General features: G+C 35.9%; 1 protein-coding gene across 12 annotated transcripts in view; it reads left to right on the forward strand.

The window, feature by feature from the left end:
• The window catches only part of pdm3 (POU-domain protein pdm3), a 145,250-nt gene that overhangs the window by 48,606 nt on the left and 73,734 nt on the right, over positions 1–22,910 (forward strand). For 8 of the 12 annotated variants that reach the window (XM_076121322.1, XM_076121319.1, XM_076121318.1 and 5 more), the window contains one exon: positions 11,744–11,767. The exons of the other annotated variants lie outside the window; for them this stretch is intronic. In XM_076121322.1, coding sequence (XP_075977437.1) covers positions 11,744–11,767 — 24 coding nt within the window. The remainder of the gene's footprint in view (positions 1–11,743; positions 11,768–22,910) is intronic. 12 annotated transcript variants of the gene reach the window in all.

Here is a 22,910-nt window from a genome sequence, read left to right on the forward strand (position 1 = left end):
AATTTGCAAATAGTTACAGAAACGCGTCATTGAACACAATTAGTAAAATCCATGGGCGAGTTTAAAATCTAATTTAGTTTAAATGTTTTTCCGCGTTCCTTAGTAATTCTATTCGGTCTCCAACGAGCGCATAATTGGAACACCTATGATTTATTATCGGTTAATTTTATGATAATGAGACTATGAATAATCTGCGCAAGAGCCGTATTCTGCGAGCTCTAGTGTCGAGGCTGTCGTTAAGGTAAAGGATTCTTATTCTATTATATAAAGGTCAATTATTTCTCTATTATATTTTTCACTTAATGAAAGGTTTCAGCCTGACATTTACGTAAGTGTTACAACTAAAGTAATTATTTTTTCAATTACCATTATATTCTGTTATCGGCATATAAATAGGTTAAAAAGTAATTGTGAAATTAATTAATATTATGACATGGTTTAAGGTAATTTTACTATATTTTTTGCAACATTTAAAATGTCATAGCATTTATATCAGGGGTTAAGAAGCGAAAGTTGCATGTCTGTGGCTACTTAACCATTAGAATAATTACCTCACCGTGTGACGTCCGTGGAAAACACATCCGGAAATAATAAACATAAACAGGCCGTTCTATATTTATCATAGAAAATTACTATTAAAGATGCATACGAAAAGGTCGACAAAAGCAGACTAATATTAAACTAATAAACGAGAATTGCGTACCCCTGAAAATGTTATAGAATGTTCTAATTGAAAAGAACTTACTTAAATAATATCTCAAGACCTTTCAACTCAAAACTGGCCAGTAATAGATTCATAACAATGATTAACTCAAATCAAATAAATTTAATTGCAACGAACATTTCTGCAAAATCCGAAATACTTAACTAACTCTCAGAATACACAATCATATTTTAATCCACTTCCCTTGGTTACCAAACAGAGATTCTCCGAAACAAAAATGGGCGTCAATATTAAACAGCCACGTCCTACGCTTGAATTAATTTAATTATAACTTCTAAATATCGGACAATCTTTATCGAAACTGTATCTATAATATACTGATTCAGATACCATCTAAAGAACGGAAGCCATAACTTATTTTACGCACAACAGATTCGGTCCGCGTATCTCTTAATTCTAGCTACTAATCATGATATTTTAGTAAGTTGATCAGACATTATTACAAGTTGACCCGCCCACTGCACGTTGGCCTATAACATAGACTGGTTGCGATCAATTGAAAACCTCAGGGCATTTTAAGTTTCATAGTAAGTTGGTGTGATGATAGATATGGATGTTATGCGCTATTTAGTCAGATTATGATGGTGGTTACACCTTTTTATCTTGTTCCTCTTAAACATTGTCAATTTCTAAGCGTCTTTTTGCTGTGCAAAGATTCAAATATGCGGGCCAACAGTCAAAACTATCCACAGCTTTAAAAAAATAATCGGAAAGCCTGGAAATAAAATGTAGACTAGAACGAATCTACTGAATTAAACGACAAGTACTAAAATCGTCTTACTATCTTTAAATTGGCTTATCATGTGCATCGTACTTTGATAAGCCACAAAGGCAAAAAACTATTCTTTCCCTACTGAGTATGGTTCAAAATAAAGTTTATCAACACTCTCCATAAACTTTCCCAGGCCTTTAAATGGACTTAAGGCCTTACAGTTTAACCTTACAAATCGTTCACCTATCGCAGTATACGTAAAACAATAACAAAACTACAGTCATAAGTAGCGTGTCGTGGCAACAATACAGCCTCCGGGCCGCGTGAATCTGCGGGAGCGAGTTGTAATAAGACTCGGTTATTTATTAGATACCTTTGATACTCATCGGCTTCTCACTGTACGGAAAATGAGAAATATTATGATGCATTTTTGATAGAAGAAAATTTTGAATAAGGCTTGGTTAAAGTACCTGTTGCCTAAATGTGCTTTTTTAAGTTTTGTTTTAGGACTTGTACGAAAGGCGCAGTGCAGTTAACGTCTTTATCAAGCGTTTTAGAAGCGGATTGTTTTACCAATCTTCACTCAATTATTTCCGTTTAGTGATATTTTATTTGCAAGTACGTTTATAGGTTTACCAATGCTTGCATTTTATTATATTTTACATACATTATAAATGCTTTTATTCGAAGAATCGACAAATCTTTTCAATGTTGGGTTTATTGAAACATAATTTTATACATTTTACGCAAAACAAACCTTCCTAGTATTTTGTATCCAAATGTATCTTAAATCTCTTGGAATAAATATACCGAAAATATAATAAATGAAAAAAAATTGTGACTTTATTCCTGTTAGGCATTGATATTAATCGGAGTGACTCTAGGAAAGTTTGTGGGTTAGGAAATTAGTTAATAATTTTGCACAAAAAGCTAACGACGGGATATATTCGCTAAAGAATTATGCGGTATTTTGTACTAATCACCTATGAATTTATTTTATACTTTAGTCCTAGTTTCGCCACTTTTAAATGACTATCAGATAACTTATCAGGCGGTTTGACTGATGTCGTCTTCATAAATTTGCATTTAGCCGGTTATCTGTCCCTTAAATATAAACTGTCAAACGGACTCTTCAAATAGCATATTTGACAATAGTTTCAATTCTAAAACCATCCACCATGTTCTATAATATAATAAACCGGAAAAACTTATATAGCGAACATTCATCGGCTTCGAAATATCTTGTCGTGCGACATATCGGTACATAATACCACCTCGGGGCTTGTATCAGGAGCGGATTGTAATAAGTCGCTATAATTTATGTTACACGCAATTAAAGTAAGATTGTTGCACGGCCTCCGCCGGCCGGGACCGTACCTCGGGAGCTACTTGTTTTTGATCGTTATTATTGAGTTCAATTTACAGTGCCTTTTAAATATAGAGTATTGGTTTAGTTTTGTTCAGGTACTTATTATAGTTTTATGAATGGTTTTTTGAATTATCGTGTAAGGTGATTGGATGGTAGTCGTTTTCGAGATATTTATCGGTGTTTTTTTTTGTTGTTGAAGAATTATGTTCATGTACATATTTATGCACACTTCTTATTTTATATTTTATTTTATTATTTGTACCTTAAATGAAAAGCAAGCCGTTACTAAAATGAATTTATTATCATTAGATTTAGAAGCCTTTGGCAATAATTATAGATCTACTTAGTCTAATAACTGCCTATAAATTAAGAGGAAGTCATAAACCAACCGTTATTATAAACCCAATAGAATAAATAAATTGTAAACTAGATTACGCAATTTCCAAAAGGTCACATGTCTCACCTTTGTATTGTCAGATATGCCGTTTTAAAATTAAAATTGTTTAAATAAACAATCGATTTTCAATGTACGCTCCTTAACTGTAATTGCGGTTCTATTACTAGGTTTCCTGTCACTAAATGAGATTAAATGCGCTGTGGTGAACGTTTCTCAATAGCATAAGAACGTTTAATGAAGCCAGCCTGTTTTGTACCCGGGTTAGGTACAGTGTACACTGTTGTCACGGTATCCGTTAACCGGGTGACGTTTGTAGATAGTGATTTTACGTTATGGAGACGGATACAATCGAGATTTTTCAGGAATTAATTTGTAGTTTGATATTTAGTTGAGACGTTTCAAGTTATAAGAAGCGAGAACTCTTACATTAAGTACATATTATTTTTTGTTTTACAAAAAAAAATTGATACATAAGAAAATGTTTAATTTTGTTATGTTTACTAATACGCGCAAAGTAATTGGTTAATAATGATTTCGATAAAATGACAATCGTCATGTTCAATTTGAAGTTCTAATAATCAATTTGAATATTGCGCCGGGAAAAGATTTAAAGAAGATACAAAAGCTATAGGATTTTCACCACTTTAAATCACTATTACCTCAAAGAAATTACCAAGTTAAATATACCAATCGTGCAGAAAAACCTAAACAGAGTCTAGACATGACAATACAAGCAAGTCTAAAATCACCCTAATAGAAATAATAACCGGATCAAGATAAGTGTATTCGTGTCTTTATCCGCCATATCAATGTAATTATAATGTGTAATGATTTTATTTACGGCTCCAATTACTTCCTTGTTATGTAAATACATAATGTTGGTAGTTATATAAAATTATAAATCCAAGTATGGGTTTTATGTCTCAAGTACTTTTATCCTCATTGATTGCTATTAACTCGATAAAGAGTGTATGAAATATTTATAAGATAATGTTCTCTTGTAGAACAAAAGTGTTGGCTTGTTCGTGTATTAATATTGTATGCACTTATCACCTTATTATGAAACTTGTTGATTTATCTCGCGTTATCGAGTTCATCGGTATCTAGTTCTTAGACTCATAGTAATATGAGGTTAGACTTGATTTTATCAGGAAAGTTGGTTAAAATCTAGTTTACAGGTTTTTTAGTATCTAAATCTATCGTTGTTTATATTTTTTTTTATTATTTAAGTTACAATACAGGAAGTTTCCCATTTTCAAAATATTTGTGCTCAAAAATGTTTTTGGTTCTTTATTTTTGAACTGAGTGTTATTTGTTAGAATTGCGTGATTATGCATTATAGAGTATCTCATTAAGTAATTCAATGCTAATGCAAGCAGGTAGACGTTCTAATCAATCTAGTTCGCAGACGACAATAAATCTAAACTGGTCGCAACAACTTACTTAGAAGCACATACAATCTAAATAAAATTAACCCACGACATTGCATGGTATTAGCAATTTAATCTAATTATGCCAAAACTAGAATGTAATCTCATGAAACGGCAATCGAGTTCGGCCGTCCTTATCGGACGCACGGATCTCGCGTATGTAAGAAAGAGATGGGTGACTGTGCGCCAGCGCAGAAAATGCGTAGCTTACATAAATTGTTTAAGGCGCAAAACATGGCTTCTGTTTCACGCGACACGCGACGATGCGCGTAATTTTCGCGCGGATTTATTCCCACACATTTTCGTTTACACTATCATAAAGTTGTCTAGCTTGTTTACTTACTTTCTTTCGTTTTAACTGTGCTGTTGCAGTTTTATGTGTTGCCTTTAATTAATTCCAGTTCTCAATGTGGTTTTAAAGCAACTAGTTGTATATTTTTTATTTAGTTGTATTTGCAAATTTGGGTAGAAGTTAGAAGGTTCGAAGAGTTTCTTTTCTGAAAAACAAAAAATACGCGTATTATAAAATGATGAGCCAGTCCCAAGAGTGTAGTTTCTTTGTCTCGATGATTTATGCATACAATTGCACTGCACGATAATTAATAAAAAAAGTTTCAGAAGCTCGCTATTAAATTAGTATTCACTTGAATAAGTACAGGCTCCTGTATTCAATCGAGTTGATTCAACACATACTATTTTTTTGCCACAACTTTTATATAAATCGATACCATGTTCACATTGATAGTCTCCACGCCTTTACACCACAAATTCTTACAAGATTAGCGCCGTTGCGTATCGCGGACCAGCAACCGGTAGCAGTTGCCTACGCACTCGCGATCGCCGATTCTAATCAATATGCAAAGTGCCGATACTGGATCGCGTGCGTCCGCGAAATACTCGCTCTTTGTTTAATTAAATGTGCGATTAATGTTACATTACGAGAATATCTTAGCGCTACAGTTATAAACTGGTCACTTTTTCTGTAGGGCACTCGTAAAAATGTACGCGGAGATTGTTTATTGATCCTAGGACAGATTCGTTTGAGGTTATTTTTAAGACTTTCCTTTAAGGAAGTATTGACTGCAGAATTAATTGACTGTTGGCAATTACATACGATTGAATGATTGCAGATATCGTATTTAATGGATGTAGGTAAAAGTTACAAATCAATAATTTATTTTTATTCTTATAAGAGGTACTGGAAGACGTATTAAAAGACCAGTAGCATTTGCAACCAATTTTTTTTTTTTTTAGTTTTAACTGTTGCTACTGAATGTTACAAAATTATCATCTAAGTAAGCACATGTAAAACAACAGATAGCTCTTACACGTAATGTATATAAATCACAATTAAAAGTAAAAACAGTTGAATATTTTACTTCATTAGCCAACACTCGAGATTAATGATTAAAGAAAATAAAATGCTCGACCAATCAAGGATCCAAAATTTTGGTTTATTCTTTTTGACTGAGCCATATCAGGGAACACTTATGGATGCAATTTTATTAATTAATTTCGAGATGCATTTATCTTTCTCGCATGATCCAAGCGTTTAATAAGGTCGAGGCGCCATTAAGGGGATTGTTTGAGGGAAGCTTCGGGGATTCGGACAACAGACTGAGTGGGCGATAATTCATCGCGCGGGAAATTAGGATTGGTGTTTTTTTCGTACAACACCTCCGGGCATTCGTCGCAATTTGTGATGTGTGAAATTTTACATTTTTGATTGTTTATTCCAAATTGTATTTAGGTAAATATAAATATTAAGCGTTTGGTGTATTTTATGACATTGTGGTTATGAAACCAGTTCATATTGTTAGTGCGGTTCCGTGATATTTAGAAGCGTTATTTTACGATAAGTTTACTTGTAAAATATTTCACCTCTGTAATGCATCATTGTTATCAATTACCTAACACTACAAAACTTAACCAACAAATTGAGTTCTAAACGGTGTATTAAGCAATAACACAACAAACAAATTCATCGACTTACAATATTAGTATTTCGCGCGTCCATACAGGTCGGACCTTCCTAATTTGCATTATAATCTCGCTATCAATCTGTTTACCTGCCTCCTTGATTATTAAAACAAGACCTCATTTAGATTATGCGCTCTACATTACGTTAATTCTATCTCTTCTGGTATTGAGAACAGTTGCGTAATAAATTGTGCAATAGTTGTGCAATTATCGCTAATATTTGTAACGGGATATTGGACGCAGGATTAGAAAATTACATTTAAATATGACGTGTTTGACAGCGGTATGAAAAGTGGTTTTTATATGGAAAATGATTTTTAGTTAAGCTGTAATTTGTGGAATATGTTATTTGTCAACGCGGAAGGATTACATATCTAGTCTATATACACAGGCTGATTCTTAACTAGGATATATTGTTATTAAATAAAAAATGAACAATCAGCAAAATTTCATAAGTTTCTCACCACAATTGTTTGTTTCTAATCAGCTTTTAGAACCATATTACTCGAATGTATAGTGACCCGACGTCACCTGCCTGTTGTAAGGCCTTAAAACATAAAATTATTCCTTTTCTGAAGGCCTGATAGCATTGAAATTAGTCTTTACTCACGTAACGAACATACACGCAAAATGCTTCATCAAGTAATTATGCAGAACGGTAAAAGCACTTCATCGTGTGTGACCATTACAGTAAGTTAAAGTTATAACCTATGTGATATGTAAGATCAGACGTGAAATAAAATATTCCCAGCTTTATGTAAAGCAAGCACACGTAAGTAACGAACTGAATCTTTAAGTGGGAATGAAAATCTGAACGATGGGGATTGGATTAATATGGTGTACTTTTGATAGTCTTTGTGTTTTTGTGGGAAGTGTTGATGAAAAGATTTAGAAGTTTGTTTTCCAGTTATGCGTGCATTTTGCACTAGGTAAAGATTTGTATCCATATGATTATTTTTGGCGACCTCAAAAAGGAAGGGATGCTCGAATAATTGTATTTTTAAAAGATTATAAAATTAGTTTTCATGTTATGTCTTGCACTAGGTAGGTACCTGTTTCCGCAAGACTTTTTAAAATTTACAGTGTTTTTCCAATTTTATAAAAAGATAACAGCTACTCTGTAGTTACGAAAACTCATAATCTACAAGAGAAATCTGTAAGAAGAACAAACGTTCGTATTATATATTTTAAATAACTCTGAATCAAGAATAAAAATCTAAAAAGTATATTTAAATCAACCGCCTACATAATATTTTTTCACCGAACCCGTTTCCTTTTGTTATATTCAAATTAAGAACCTCAAAAAACAAAATCAATACAAAAAGAATACAGTCATTTTCATTAGAAATTCAATTTGTTAAAATAAACGTCTAGATACTTGTAGCGGCTCGCTACATACAGCGACATCTACTAGGACCAGCGCGCAATCAACCACCACGCGCAGTGTAACTGACGTCACAAGTCCTGAATCGCGCTATCGAAGTTTGCACGGCAACTGACTATATATACAAGTTCCCGACTACAACAGTCGGGCAGCCTAGGCCCACCAGGCACGATCACCTCGCCTGGTCGGAGGATCCTCCCTTTGGTTGGAGGAACATGATCACCTCGTTCCTCCACAGTGGTGACCCCGACGTGATTGGAAGCAGCCTTCACGAAGAGCAGACCAGCAGCAGCAAACCTTCACACCCTCATCACTCCTCACTCCTACAGCAGCAGAGTCGTACAACTCCAGCCAGCATCTTCGGCCACACCAGGGCACTCCACGAACATGTCGCTCACGCACATGACTGGCATACCCTACGGCCTCAGCGGCATCCAACCTGGGCATCATCGTCACGCTACTCTGACGCACCCAGGGCACCGCAACGCTTCGTCTCGACTCACCGCAGACAACAAGCACCTCGCCCCGACTCACTGGGGACACTTCACCGCACACCGCACACCGCACACCGCACACCGCACACCGCACACCGCACCTCTCCGACTCACTGGAGTTAGCGGCATACAGTTCCGACTCACTGGGACTTGCGGCATACAGTTCCGACTCACTGGGACTAGCGGCATACAGTTCCGACTCACTGGGACTAGCGGAATTCGAGTTCCGACTCACTGGAACTCATCAATGCATGGCACTGGAGAGACTGACTGACATGAAGAGAAGATCGACCTACGGTCTGAGGGGGAGTGATGTAGCGGCTCGCTACATACAGCGACATCTACTAGGACCAGCGCGCAATCAACCACCACGCGCAGTGTAACTGACGTCACAAGTCCTGAATCGCGCTATCGAAGTTTGCACGGCAACTGACTATATATACAAGTTCCCGACTACAACAGTCGGGCAGCCTAGGCCCACCAGGCACGATCACCTCGCCTGGTCGGAGGATCCTCCCTTTGGTTGGAGGAACATGATCACCTCGTTCCTCCACATACTAACTAACCCGAAAAACTTGGACAAAGTATGGTAAAAAAACGTTAAAAGGGTTGAAAGATAAAGTCAGCAACAACTTGAACAATGGAGGCAATCAGAAAAAAATTAAAACCGTTTTACAGAGGAAACTTTGTAATTTTGTATTGCTGATTAGAATTTTAGAACACCCTGTAATTGTGTCAAATAGTTATTTTTATAATAAAGGATTAGCGAAATCAGAAATTTTGTGAAATATTTTTTTTTGTATCGTTGTCTTTTTTATTTAAAACCCGTGCTCCCTTCAACGGGATGAATTATTGTCAAAATTCACCCTTTAAGAGAAATCAAACATTATAAAAAGGTGCTAAAACCATCCTCACGATCGTCGGTACGAATCCGAGGCAACACCAATGCCTTTTGAAAGTTATGTGTGTATCAGAAATAATTATCACTTGCTCCAACGGTGAAAGAAAACATCGAGATGAAAACTAGCTTGCCTAAAAGTTGTTCAATTCATTTCTTGAGAGCTTGCAAAGTCCCGCACTTGACCAGCGTGGTGGACTCAAGGCCTAACCCCTCCCTCGTTCGGGAGGAGCCACTGGTTAAAAAAAACAACCTTCATGTCGTTTAAATAGTAAGATGTAAATACAATTTAGCTTGTAAACGGTTTTATCAATTTACGTTTCAGTTCTAAATTATACTTCGAAAGATAGCTATCAACTTCATTAATTACTGCAAGACATTATTTTTAATGGCAACCAATAAAAATTGCTAATTCGCTCTTTTAAATGATCGGAATATCATTTAATCGACACGAATACATGCTACAAAGAAGCTTGCTCAGTTAACTTGCAGACGTATTATCACTGCTGGATAAGTGCTGGATAACTTAGCAAACAGAATTTGAATAGAAGGTTTCGTTTTATCTACTGTCTTTTTTATCTAATGGTTTGTCTATCTGTAAGTGATATTATCGGTCAAATATTATTTATCATTGGCCTCTCTCTTACGACTATCGGATAGAAGAGTGATATTATACATATTGTATGCCATTTTACCGTAGCCTTTTAGACATCGTAAATTTTGAGCCTTGAACGATAGTGCACTAATTCTAAAGTTATAAATTCTAAGACAACTAAATAATCTTCAAAAGATTGATACAGACAAATATTTGGTGAGTTGTGAAAAATCTCCTATATCTATTTATTCAATAAGGAGAATTTTGGACATGACTACACTACGAGTACACATTATTTTATTAGAAAATGATACGCCATGAGTATATTAATATACTTCTAAATACTTTTATTACAAAAAATTGTTTAAAACACTCTTGTAACATAGTCTTTGAGTATACTTAGATACTTTTACCAGAGTAAACAGTAGGAAGATCATCAAATGTTTCCACTTGGACGGAACGCGGGCAGAGGCTAACGTAATAAATAAAATTAAGTCTGCTATTGCGTACAGCGCTCTTCTTTTTACAGTTCTTGTGTTTTCCGTTTCACACCCTTTCGCTCACTTTTACTCAAATGCAGCTTTATTCCGCTAAATGAAGTTTGCATTTTGAAGAAAATAACTTTTAACGTTTAGTTGTTTTTGAGATTTTAAGTTTGAGGGCGTTTGGGATAGTTATTATGTAGTAGTCTTTGTAACTTAAATGTAACTTGACTACTATATTTATGAAATTTCTACAGATATTAGACATTAGTGTGGTAAATTGCTTAGAAAAAAAGTTTTGTACATACAACCACTCGTGTCGCAATTAGAAAAACATTTTTTGAATCTCCACTAAAGAAACCATATTGAGGATCGCAATTTTTTTGTTGTTTGAACTTTTCCGAAGACTAGGCGTCCCAAAGATACAATAGCAGGGTAAAATACTTATCAAAAATAACTATTATTCATATATCAACAACTCAAGATCGATTTACTCAGTAATATATAATTAACATCTAATAAAAAGTAAACTCGCGCAATTACAGAGGCAGATGCTAATACCAAGTATTTTTATACTCGATTAAACCCCGTTCACACTTGCGAACCGTACTCGGCATTCGAGTATAATATCGAGTATATAAATACTGCTTTCTTCATTCCCGCCGGTATTAACATACTTATTAATTGCTGCCTCCCGGGTACTCTGGTAGCTTCATAATATTTCTTCAATGGTTTACGAGTCCTCGGCTCCGCCCAGCGCGTCGGACTTGCAGACATTAATGCGTTGCTATCGTCGTCAGACAAATGAGTATGCTGATTAAACTCGTGTGCACTATTCTTTGTTTTTATTTGCTTTTGTTGATTTTACTTGTGTTGGCTTGATTGCGTTTGTGAAGGTGACAGTTGTTTATAAATGTAAGATATGTGCACCAGTTAGGTATTATTTTGATGGGTTTAATCAATTGGGCGCAGGTGTGGTCTAAATGAAGATTTAGTACATAGTTTTATACGTGTTTATCGCAAGCTACAAAACGCCATTATGTGATATTACTTTCTTCGGTTTGAAAAAATACACTAAGATATAAGTAGTTTACGTGGTAGAGTAACATAGTTTTTGAAATATTTTCAGGTAAAATGGCGAATGGTTCTCTATTGCTATGTGCATTTGAAATAATTCCCCATTCTTTATGAATCACGCCTTTATTTCATAAGGTTAATACTTAACATGTTTAACAAATTTCAATTTACCAATTTAATGTAATTCTCGTTCTGTTTCAGGTAACGTACTCACCCTCATCGTCTGTAAGTTGAACATCACTCACACATAAATAATTTCTATTCCTATACAAAATTATGAGACCACAAACAAACTATTTAACGAACGTTACCGTCACCCACACAACCGTGCCTCCAATCAAGGCAAGTCGCATTTCGAAAGCAAATTATCAACCTAGAAGGGGGGAGGTATAATTAAAATCCGTTGATTAATATGTAAATGTAATAAGATTACCCTCCCCTGAATAATTTAAATGGAAGCCCGGGAGATGAGTTATATACCTCGGACTCTCATTATACTGTAGTTGTATCGGCCACTATAATGTATGTTGCGTCCCGTTTGATAAATGCTGTCCGTAGGTCCGAGTGGAGCGAGTCAGATTCGCTCGTGTGCCCCTACCTTCATATCTAAGTATGCATTGTAATGGTTTCGCGCGTCAATTCCAATGAAAAGTTGAAGGGCAATGAGGGGTATCAACTTATATGGATAATATACTTTATACGCATTTCATCGGAGGTTCAAAGTTTCTTACTACAAAATATTGCCTATATTGTAGTAAAATAACATTGTCGACGTAAGTTTTAGTAAGACTTAACCAATTTTCGCAGTGAATTCTTGGTAGCATTGTACCTAAGCCAGCATGTAACAGTTAAGCTACATAATCAGTTTACCAGCGTCCTCACACCGCCAAAACGGGCATGTTTCCGCCATCTTTATTAAGAACGCATGGCCACCCGCCTCCTGGCGTTGGTCAACAGCCAGCAAGGCGTTAAAGGCATCAGCTACACCACCCACCACTAACGATAGAGCTCCCCACCCCCGAGCGACATCAACTGTTACCAGTCAAGGAAGGGCGGCGAGACGGCGGCGACGGCTCAGCTTATACTGGTCTTAGGTGCTTGGCTCACTTGTCTAATGGCTTTGATTAAACTGCCAGTTTATTTGACGGTACGATGCGTGCGTGCGACCACGTATGAATTTATGTTTAGGCGACGTCCGAATATGGAATTATGATCGAAGATTTAGTTTCGTTAGTCGATACGTTGTGCCCGATGTCTGAGTTTTCGAACGTCTTTCGTATATATTACCGAGTAAAATTTCATCGTGTTGTCCTCTAGTTGAGTTCACTATTCAAGTCAAATAGTTTGATGAAAAACTGAAATAAAATAAAAATCTTTGAAAGCCGATCCCGCAACAGTCACTAAACTATTTATTTTGAGACTAACGTTTCAGAAACTTCCATTTCGCAGCGTTTGTGAACGTTAAAAAAATACTCGGTTACATTTTTTATCTGAAATAGTAGTTTCTTTGACTTTTTGTTGAGAGTGTGAAGTATTGCGTGTGATAGTGGGGACGTGTTGGCGCATACAAGTTCTGCTTAAACGAATCGATTCGTTCAATTATTGATAACATGCTATGCATTGAATTATGTTGTTAAATCATGAGCATGTCTTATAGGTGTAAACATAGGACTATACAAGATTTCATGGGCTTAAGCGTCGACGAAATTACGAACAAAAGAGATGGCTAGTCAATATCAAGTGTCTCAATACATTCAAAGATATTTTTTGACTTGATTTTATATTATTGTAGTGACGTTAAAATAATCAAAGTCGCGAACAGAACTTGCTGCGGTCTCTACATTCCTTCCGTATCATATCTATATTATTCAATTTTAAACTCTCGCTTGTTTGCATAAGATAGTAACTTACTTAATACCTATGTATTCTTTTAAAGAACCTTACCTATAGAATAAGGTCCAAAGTAGGTACAATAATTCTTACAAAATCTCATAAATTCGTTTAAGAACTGTCAGCTATCGATAACTGAAATGTCACATTGAAAATTCATGGAACCACATCGTAAAGTAATCGTGTGTAAATATCAAAGACATATTTATGTACTATTTGCTTAATATACATCAAACTGAACTACTGGGAAACACCTGTAGTATTACTAACTGTCGGTTTAATAATTATTTACCATTATAATTAAATCTAATGAAAAATAACTTTACGAAAGGCTCTATCTGCAACGGCAATTGTAATGACGTGAAAAAGATTTTGAAAAGTCACAAGAAGTATTTAATTTTTGAAGAAATTTTATTATAATAAACTTTGGAAAAGGAAAAAAAATGCATCAATATATTAATATTATATATTTTAACATTAATAAGTTACTTTCTACTTAACGCGTTTTTAAAAGCTTTTATATTGCAAATATAATATAGGTATTAAAGTAAACCTTCATATTATAAATTCTAAATCACCTTTAGGTCAATAAATGACGCCCTTGCAAGACAGTGCTCTTTTCGTGATGGGTTAAGTTAAAATTAGAATTTATGTAAACTGTTTTACGACGCCATAGGATTCGTTGAAAATAAATATAATGTATTTAATACCCGATGAATTCAAGCACTATATTGGCGACGTGGCTTACGAAGTTTGATTCCTGAGTGAAGCTCTTTTTAGGCGAACACGTTTTGTTTGGTATATGTATGATATAACATACTTTTACAAAAAAAAATTCGAACCAAAAGTCAAAAAAAAGTTTATATTAATCAAAACAATACATAAGCATTGTTGATTACACATAATATGTCCAAAACTTTGTTATAAAACATCAAACAAACGAAGTAAGCGAATATTTTTATTTTATTGGTACGGACTTCTGAAAATTACAGAAATTGCATCACACCGCTTAAACACCAATACTTATACGGTATAACTTTACGAGAAAAGCGTTTCATGAAAAGTAATTCATATAAAATCTTATAGCCACTTGCAAAAACTTTTATAACAGAAATGTCAAAAAGTTAAACATTCCATTACTATCCTAATGCTTTGTCGCATCTAAAAGACCAAATATATTCAAAGTATCGGTCTTACACAATTAAATTTGTAGCCCTAAGATACCAAAAAAAAACATAAGTCATGTAGTCTAAAACATTAACCCACTTATTCCTAAATACAAAAAGTACTTGCAGTTTTACTAACTCTAAAAACTGTCTGCAGTAAACAAGTAACGTCCATCGTCGTCGATATTCATTAAAATTTCATTACTAACCATTCAGTTACCTTCATTTGGCCGGAGTTCATAGTTCCAACAACAAATTAAACCAATAATCCTTGGTTATAGCCACTGTGTACAAGTTCAAAGATCGACCTGCCACCGACTCGATGATATTAAAAACTATCGATTGTTGACTATAAGTTTGCGAATAGTGATGCGCTGTCGAATTAACGAGGTGTTTTCAACTATAAAAGAATTGACTGTCAAGATTTGACTTTTAAAATTATTAGAATTTTAAGTTATATGTAGTTATTGTGATTTTAAATTTGCATTTTAGGCTACAATTTTGTAGGCATTTTATGCAACAAAGTTTTCGAAATAAGAGACGTACTTTTTATGATGATTTTGAAAACATACAGTACAATATTCCAATACGATAGAACGTTTCTAAGACATTGTCAAGTGAGTATATTTAGTTCAGTGAATGGATAACACAAAGTACACACAAATAAGACACAAAGCTATTATAGGCTGCAGACGTACGTCAACAATACTATTCGTCCGAGGCTTGCTTCTGCCTCTCAATAATTAGGATAGTGCATCTCCGTTTACCGAATGAGAATAAAGCCTACCCTTTGTGTTGGTGTGAGAGAAGACCCCTTGTACACACATACGCACGTATATGTGTACGTTTATGCATGCATCTTGATTCTCTGTATTTATGTGTGCCGCACAACGTGGGGGCACGTCCTCCGCATGCCACTCTCCGATAGTAATGTCGTATATTTCGGTCCGTGCGTGCACAACCCTGTCTTATTATGTTTTAGCCGGTCTAGACTGACGCTTAAACACCCATTATCGTATACATTACAACCGCTACTACATATATCTAAACAGGGCTGCGCGCACAACTTTTCGACCCAAACCAAGAAAGTATCGCCAATATTAAGAATTACAAATTCGTTTTAATTTTTGCCGGTCGAACATTTTCTAATCAGAAATCCTTTAGAGACTTCAATTTTTTATTGAAATTGGCGTCTCGTTAATTAAAACCAAATCGAATTAATTACAGAGCGAAAATTATTCCACCCCCTTCCCTCGACCTTAAAAATGTAGTAAGACATCTGTAGGGTGAACGTACATAAAATCGGTACATACATATTGTTGGAAACACCGCATGCCATAAACTAATATTCGCTCGGACACTACTTGGAGTTATTGGACAATGTAAATGAACGCTATCTCCTATAATGCCTGCCTTATTTCCCCCTCAGCCAGGCCAGTGCCCGGAGCGCCCCCACCGGGTGGGGTGCCCTCCCACCCCGACCGATGTCTCATCAGTAAGGATTGAACCCTTTAATGTATTCACCGTAACTTCGGGATGAGTCTTGTATTAGTGTTATAATGAGACGTGGCCCTAAGGAATTATGGCTATACTTGTGGATCTCTGGGGTCGGGATTAACCCCAACCTAGTTTCAATTTCTATATATGAGAGGTTTCGGTGGATGAGGTCGATAATAATATCATATCTCAACGTTTTAAATTGATGCTACTGTTTTGATTTTGACTTGAGAAAACACCGTCCCAAGGCTGACTTTCAGCACCCTGGTGAAGGTCTCTAGGTATACTTTAAACATTTTGTTTGCTTAATTATGATTTGTATAAATGATCTGGTTACTATAGGTAACGAAATTACTTTTCTAACAGTCCAAATTATATTAAGAAACAAATCTTGAAGCACTTTAAAGAGTGCCCTCTATTAAAAACTTCTTTGATTAGACTCCATTAACGGAGTTAGAGTTCAACATTTTGGCTTTAAACGTTCGCCAATAACCGAAACGTTTTCGTTAAAAATGTTATTTACTCTCGCTCCTTGAGTCGCCAACAGATCGATAATGCTGCCAATTAGCCGGTACCAATTTTCCAATAAAACTTCAAACTGTTTTCCATTCCATTATCTCTCACCACCCTTTATTGCTGGCGAAGTTAAGCTACGACTCCTCTTTCCACTCCGCTCCCAAATTATTACAATAATAATATTATTATATTAATAATTGTATTGATAAGGAGACTCTCGTAATAAGGGTAAACCGTCCCCTTTCTGCCAGCCATCCTCAATAGGAGAATTTATGTAACTAATGAAATAAGCGAAGTGCCGCTCCCCCGCGCCCCGCGACCCGCCCCAACCCGCTCCCATCCACCCTTCATTATCGGAAAGTTTGAAATATAATTTGAAATTATGCTCAATGTTATATTGAAGATAAGAGAAACACAAATTCCTTTAATTGGACTTGTTAAAGTGAGTCAAATTAAGTTAACACCGAGTTGATGGTATTACTTTTGAAGTTGGAAATTATGACGGACTGTCCGTAGGTTTCTGCGGAATTCATGGGGTGATTAGCGGTTGAAAGAACAGTTATCGGTTCCTCGACCCGCGTATTTTATTTAACGGCCCGACGTTTATGTGAACTTATTGCATTGTATTATTAACTTCTAACAACGTTAAGTAGAGCGGAGAACTACCACGTCGTGTGTACTGAATCAATACAATAGATTTTGGTGTAATCATTGTAATCAATTAGCTCTAATGAATTCTATTACGATTGTCTGGCGGTTTTTTCCCGGGTGATTAAATGAAAAGTTAGCAATGACTTTTGAACTCGAACTTTTTGTAGAGTGACCAGACCTGAGACTTACACGGCACGACACGTAAACAATTTTGTGAACAACAAGCGGGGTGAGCTTTATGGAACAAAATTAAATATTAATCATATTTGTATAGTGAAATCCTTGAGGGGTACGTTAGGTCAACTATTGATTTTGGCGCTCGTCCGCAGACTCCCGCACCTAGGGGCTCGGAACTTGAGACCATCACAATTAGGCGCCGGTCTCAATCTAATTATATTTCTGATTGGGCTAGTGACGACGCACTGCTTCTATGTATCATGTTGTGATTTACAACGTGTACGAATGTTCCAGAAATTTCGTAACACGATACGCCGTTGAGGATTATTAGTCTAATTACTGTTTTATGATTTATGCTCCACGCATTATCTATTCCTATTGTCGTGGCAGACTCAAGTGGCGAAATGGACTGCAATTTTTAATAATCAAATTGATCTAGATTGTTTAAACGGTTCATTAATCTATGACGTTAACAAACTTGCAACATACATAAAAGACGAAAATACATTTTGTAACAAAATTACGTAAAAGATTTCATTAATTGTCTTATAAGAAACGAAACTACTCACAAAAACAGCATGAAAACAAACAGTATTACGTAAATCCGACCTAAGTATATGATATAAGGACTTACAGTCATATCAATTAGATGCAGATCGGGATCTAATTATTCGGATTCGGCTCGAGCTAGCACAGCACTATTCTGATTGTCGACAAGCGATTTCGGAAATTACTAAGGCGTCGACGCCGCCCGCTCATTCCAACCGTCCCTGTTCCTTGCGTTTCGGTTAGACGGTCACTCATTGGTACCGTCACCCTATAAATATTAATGCTAACTATATATTTTATTGGTTTGTTTGTAGTGACATTTTAATATCATAAGTGGGTTAAATTTAAGATTAAAAATACGTGTATTTTTTTGTTTAAAGTTATATTCATAGGTTAAGCTTAAAATAAATACGGATTGAACTGGATGCTGAAATTTTCCTGGCATTGTTTTTTTTTAAAATTGGTCTAGATGAGATATTTGTCTTTAAGTCAAGAGCTATCAAAACGTTCTGCTACCACAATTTGTAGCTTCACAAAACTCATCTTAGAACTTAACAAACCATATTACTATAATAATAATTTATACAATCTGAATAATTCTATGCCTACAGTCGCGTAACAAATAAGGTATCTAACCCAATAGTCGGTTGCGGGACGCTGACGTAACTAGAACGTAGTCATATCGACCAAAAATCCCGCCTGGCATTAGCATAACAATTTAATTAATCAAGACCCATTCCACATTAAGATATGTAGCTGTTATAATAGAATATCTTGTGATTCTTATTAACTTTGATCGTATGACTGGCTGCCAACTGTTTTGTCGTTATGTTTGTGTTTTTTGAAATATGAATGGGATATAATACTTTTTTGCACAAGAGTATGAAATATAATAACTAGTATTTTGTAAGTTAGAAAGCCTTGAATATTGTAAAGACTTTAATGTGAAATTTGTCACTATTCCATCGACTAGAACGCAGCAACGTTTTCCTTTCTATTGTTTTTCTTAATGACCAAAGCTGTCGTTTCTGTATTGATTTGTTATTTTGACAACAATACGTATAGCCAATACTTAATTTAGAAGAATTTTAGGGGACCCTGAAAATATTCTATGCGTGATCAATGTTTCGGTCAATGTCCATATGTTGCATACATTCAGTACAAAGTATCGTCGGCCAATAATCGCAGTGTGCCACCCGTCGCGTTCGGCCGCGTCTCGCACGGCTCCCCGAAGACCGGCCCCGCCACCCCACCCTGGCTGTACATCATCTCATTTGAATTTCTAACTAGGAAACCTCCATGCAATTATTGGATTAATGTAAATTACGCAGTCTACAGCTCCACGGTGCACTATCAGGGACAGGGTTTAATTAGAATCCGGTTAAGTCTAATAATTCTATAGTGTTTCGCAAAGTCGCTCTTATGTTGACTGAAGAATGGTCGAGTTTAGAAAGTTGTGAGCGATTGCCAATTAAAATAATTATTTTCGCAAGTAGGCATTTGGACCTGTCTTTCACCCTACATTAGAAGAATCTCTGCGATTATAGGGTCGAATGTAACATCATTTTGAATTAACTGTAACTGAACGAATAACCAGATATAAAAAACTAAGAGAATTTATAAGTAATTTACTCACACAATGTATTTATAGCAATCTAGTAGGAGACTACGAACGAGAGTACGAAAGATTCATGCATAACTTGTAAGCATCATATCTGTTAGAAAAGAATGCATATTTTCCAGCATGTTCAAACATGAGCTGCACAAAGTCCAAAGATAAAGATTCACCCAATTTCAAAAACAGAAGCTACCCTCGCGCGCGAACACTTCAAAACATAACCTCAAAACATTCCCGACGTGACCTCGAAAATGCACGTAGGTGAAAGCCCTCGGGAGTTCACGTAGGGGAACAAAAAAACCCCTAACCCCCGCGTAAGGAGCGGGGGGCGGCCCGCCCGTGAATGAACGAAGGAGGATTGCGTCCTTGGAGCAAAAAAGTCACGTGACCCCGTTCAACAGGTGGCGCCGTGAGTGTGTCCTTGCGCGCGGATTAGAAAAAAAAAGTATGCGATCGGAATTCTTTGGCTGTTTGAGTTCGATTTTTTTTAAGAATGCGGTTCCGATTTGTTGTCGTTATGTTGGCAATAGAGCTGTTGATTGATTGGTCTCATTTAAATAATGATTATAGACAACTTTCAAGGTGGCAGCTTTGAACAACATAGTTGTCAGTTTGCAAAAATAAAAATAGTTGTAACTAGTTTGGTTTCTTAGATAACGGACGAACTGAGAAGTTTACTTTCTTTGCCAGTTTGATAAGTTAAGCGTGGATGCACTTAAACGGGTCCTGTGCTTAATATAGACCTTGAACACTAATCCTGCAACTATGTAGAGTACCTACCTACAGTTGTACCATAACATACACGTAGTACTATTTATCACTACAGATCAAGACTTACCTAATGTACAGTTACCATGAATTCTAAATCATTTTCCTATAATATTGAGAATCAGATAAACAAGCTAAATCTGTAGTATAAAACTATTTAACTTTAGTTTAAAGACCCCAAGAACTTGTCTCTCACTACAGGCCCATTAACAAGCCCCTCTTTCATTCCAGGAACAGACATTCGCGCTAGTATCAATAAAGGGTTAAATGTCAAAGTTCTGAAGACGCAAATACAGCACAAAAATATTCTAAACCGTAGGTTCTTCAAAGCAAATCTAAGCGAAAATAGAAGCTAAACGCGAACAATACCCATTAACTATACTCTTTCAAAACAAACGCGTAACAAAGCAAAGTTCTGTGCAGCCAAAAAGCGTATATCCAAAAAGTTTACTTCGAAACAAGTAGTAGGTTGGTTCATTCCTTTATGAATGGCGGGCTCCCTCGGCCCCGCTTAACACAAATGTCACGGCGCCCCGACGAGCCGGAAAACTCTCTTTTCTTCCTGAATTACCGCACAAGCCCTGCAAACTAAAACACACCTTAATACTCTATTACTAAAGTACAAAACCCCTTGCACATCCAGGGAAAATTTAAGGAATTTTCTATTCAACACAGTTGTTGGATTTTCAAACGTATCATGTGTTTACAAGGTTCGTTTTTCCTTGTCAGCGGTGGCGTCGAAGGCATGAAATCTTGCGTCTCCCGCGGCAAATTGTTTCCTCGCTCCGCGTGTTTGTATTTTATTATACATTTTTATTTCTCGATAACATTAGCTTAACCGACTTTTCATTGCCTCGGCTAGGGTTGTCGCTCGAGTTGTTAACTCTGTTTCGTGTTGATGTCTTTTTATGGTTGCTACTGTGAATGTTTTAACTTTAGTTTTTCTTGTGGGTGCTTACGTTTTATGTTGTAACAAGTATATTAGTTTTGCGGCGTAAAATAGTCGTGCTAAGTTAAGTTTTATTATTCAGTTCTTTACTTTTGCGACGTTTATGCTATGGTTAACAGAATGAGTTTACATATTAACTAGAATCTTTTTGAGATTTAAAAAGTAACTGACGTTAAAGGTTATCCGGGTTTAGTCTTCAGTTAAAATCATAGATTAATAACAAAAAAACAACATAATATGTAGTTCAACTTAGGATTTATAAAATAATAGAATAATCTAGTTCTTCAACTCTACATTTTTTAATAAAACTTTAGTCTTTAGATTTTATTTGTTCCACTTTTTAACCTAATACATTATGATTGAAATAAACAAAGGCGCTACACTTAATAAATCGTACTTGTTACATTCTTCTTCAACACTTCAATTTCCTGAAACCAACCATCTCGAAAATACTTGAAATACCGTAAAAAGCAACTCTCGGCAGCCCTAATCAGGTGTAAAGTTCGCGCAACAACCCTAAGAAAAGTTGAGGCGAGGTAGGAATGTCAAAAACGTCGGGGCGCGAACAAATATGTGCTTTGCCGACGGGCCGGCTGCCGGCACCGCGGCTTAACCAAAGCTTAACGGAGGTTTACCGAGCCACGCTCATTTTGTGTTAGTTTAACATTTTTATTCGATATTTTTCACTCTTTTTATACAGTTTTAGAGGAATAGAATAAAGATGTAACTTAACATTAGGTTCTTTTAAGTATACTAGTGAATTTAAATTAGTTTTTACTGCTTTCTTTTGCAATAAATGACACGTTTATAATGCAAATATATGAACGCAGTAAGCTACAATTTAGTATTAAGAAAACAAACAATAAAATAAAGTGCACGTGTAGTTATTTGCGCTTGGCACGCACTGCCTAATGGTAATGAGCATAGCGCATATGCATGTCATTAATTTTGTTCTTATGTGCTAATTTATTAAGCTTTTAGAAAAGTTTTATACGCCATTTCTGTGGTATATCGAGTTTAAATGACTTAAAGGACATTTTTCTTATACGAATCGAATGCCGAACGAATTATTTTTTGTACAGCGACTAAAATATTATACTACTTGTGATGGGTAAATTACTTAAAGATTCGGACAATTCCCTCAAATCAATCAAGTAATAATGTCTACAGTTATCCCTTTTTTACTAAACCGACGATATCACAAACTCATCAGATCTCAATCACACCCAATCACTCTAACCAAAAGCATCTGCTGTTAATCTAAAGTCAGTTAACCATTCGGTATAACCGGGCCGGTCGGCGGGACCCTCGACGGAATCCTTTGCATTTCCCTCCCGCACTTTAACCGGATTTTTTTTCCCGTTTTATTTACTTGGGCGCGAACGTTAGACGCCCCGGGCACCACTTACACCCGCCTTTATCCGGGCCGGACCGTTCCGTACGCCACTGGGTACTAATTGTGTGATTTGTTCTACTTATAACGGGACTCTTTACATTGTCATAAGTCGATTGTTTGGATCATGCTAGTGACTTTTCATTTGTTTCCCTGGTTAGGAAAAGCTTTCTGTATTCAATCTTGGTTAAAGC

This window comes from Anticarsia gemmatalis, chromosome 13, assembly GCF_050436995.1.
Source record: "Anticarsia gemmatalis isolate Benzon Research Colony breed Stoneville strain chromosome 13, ilAntGemm2 primary, whole genome shotgun sequence".
NCBI lineage: Eukaryota > Metazoa > Arthropoda > Insecta > Lepidoptera > Erebidae > Anticarsia > Anticarsia gemmatalis.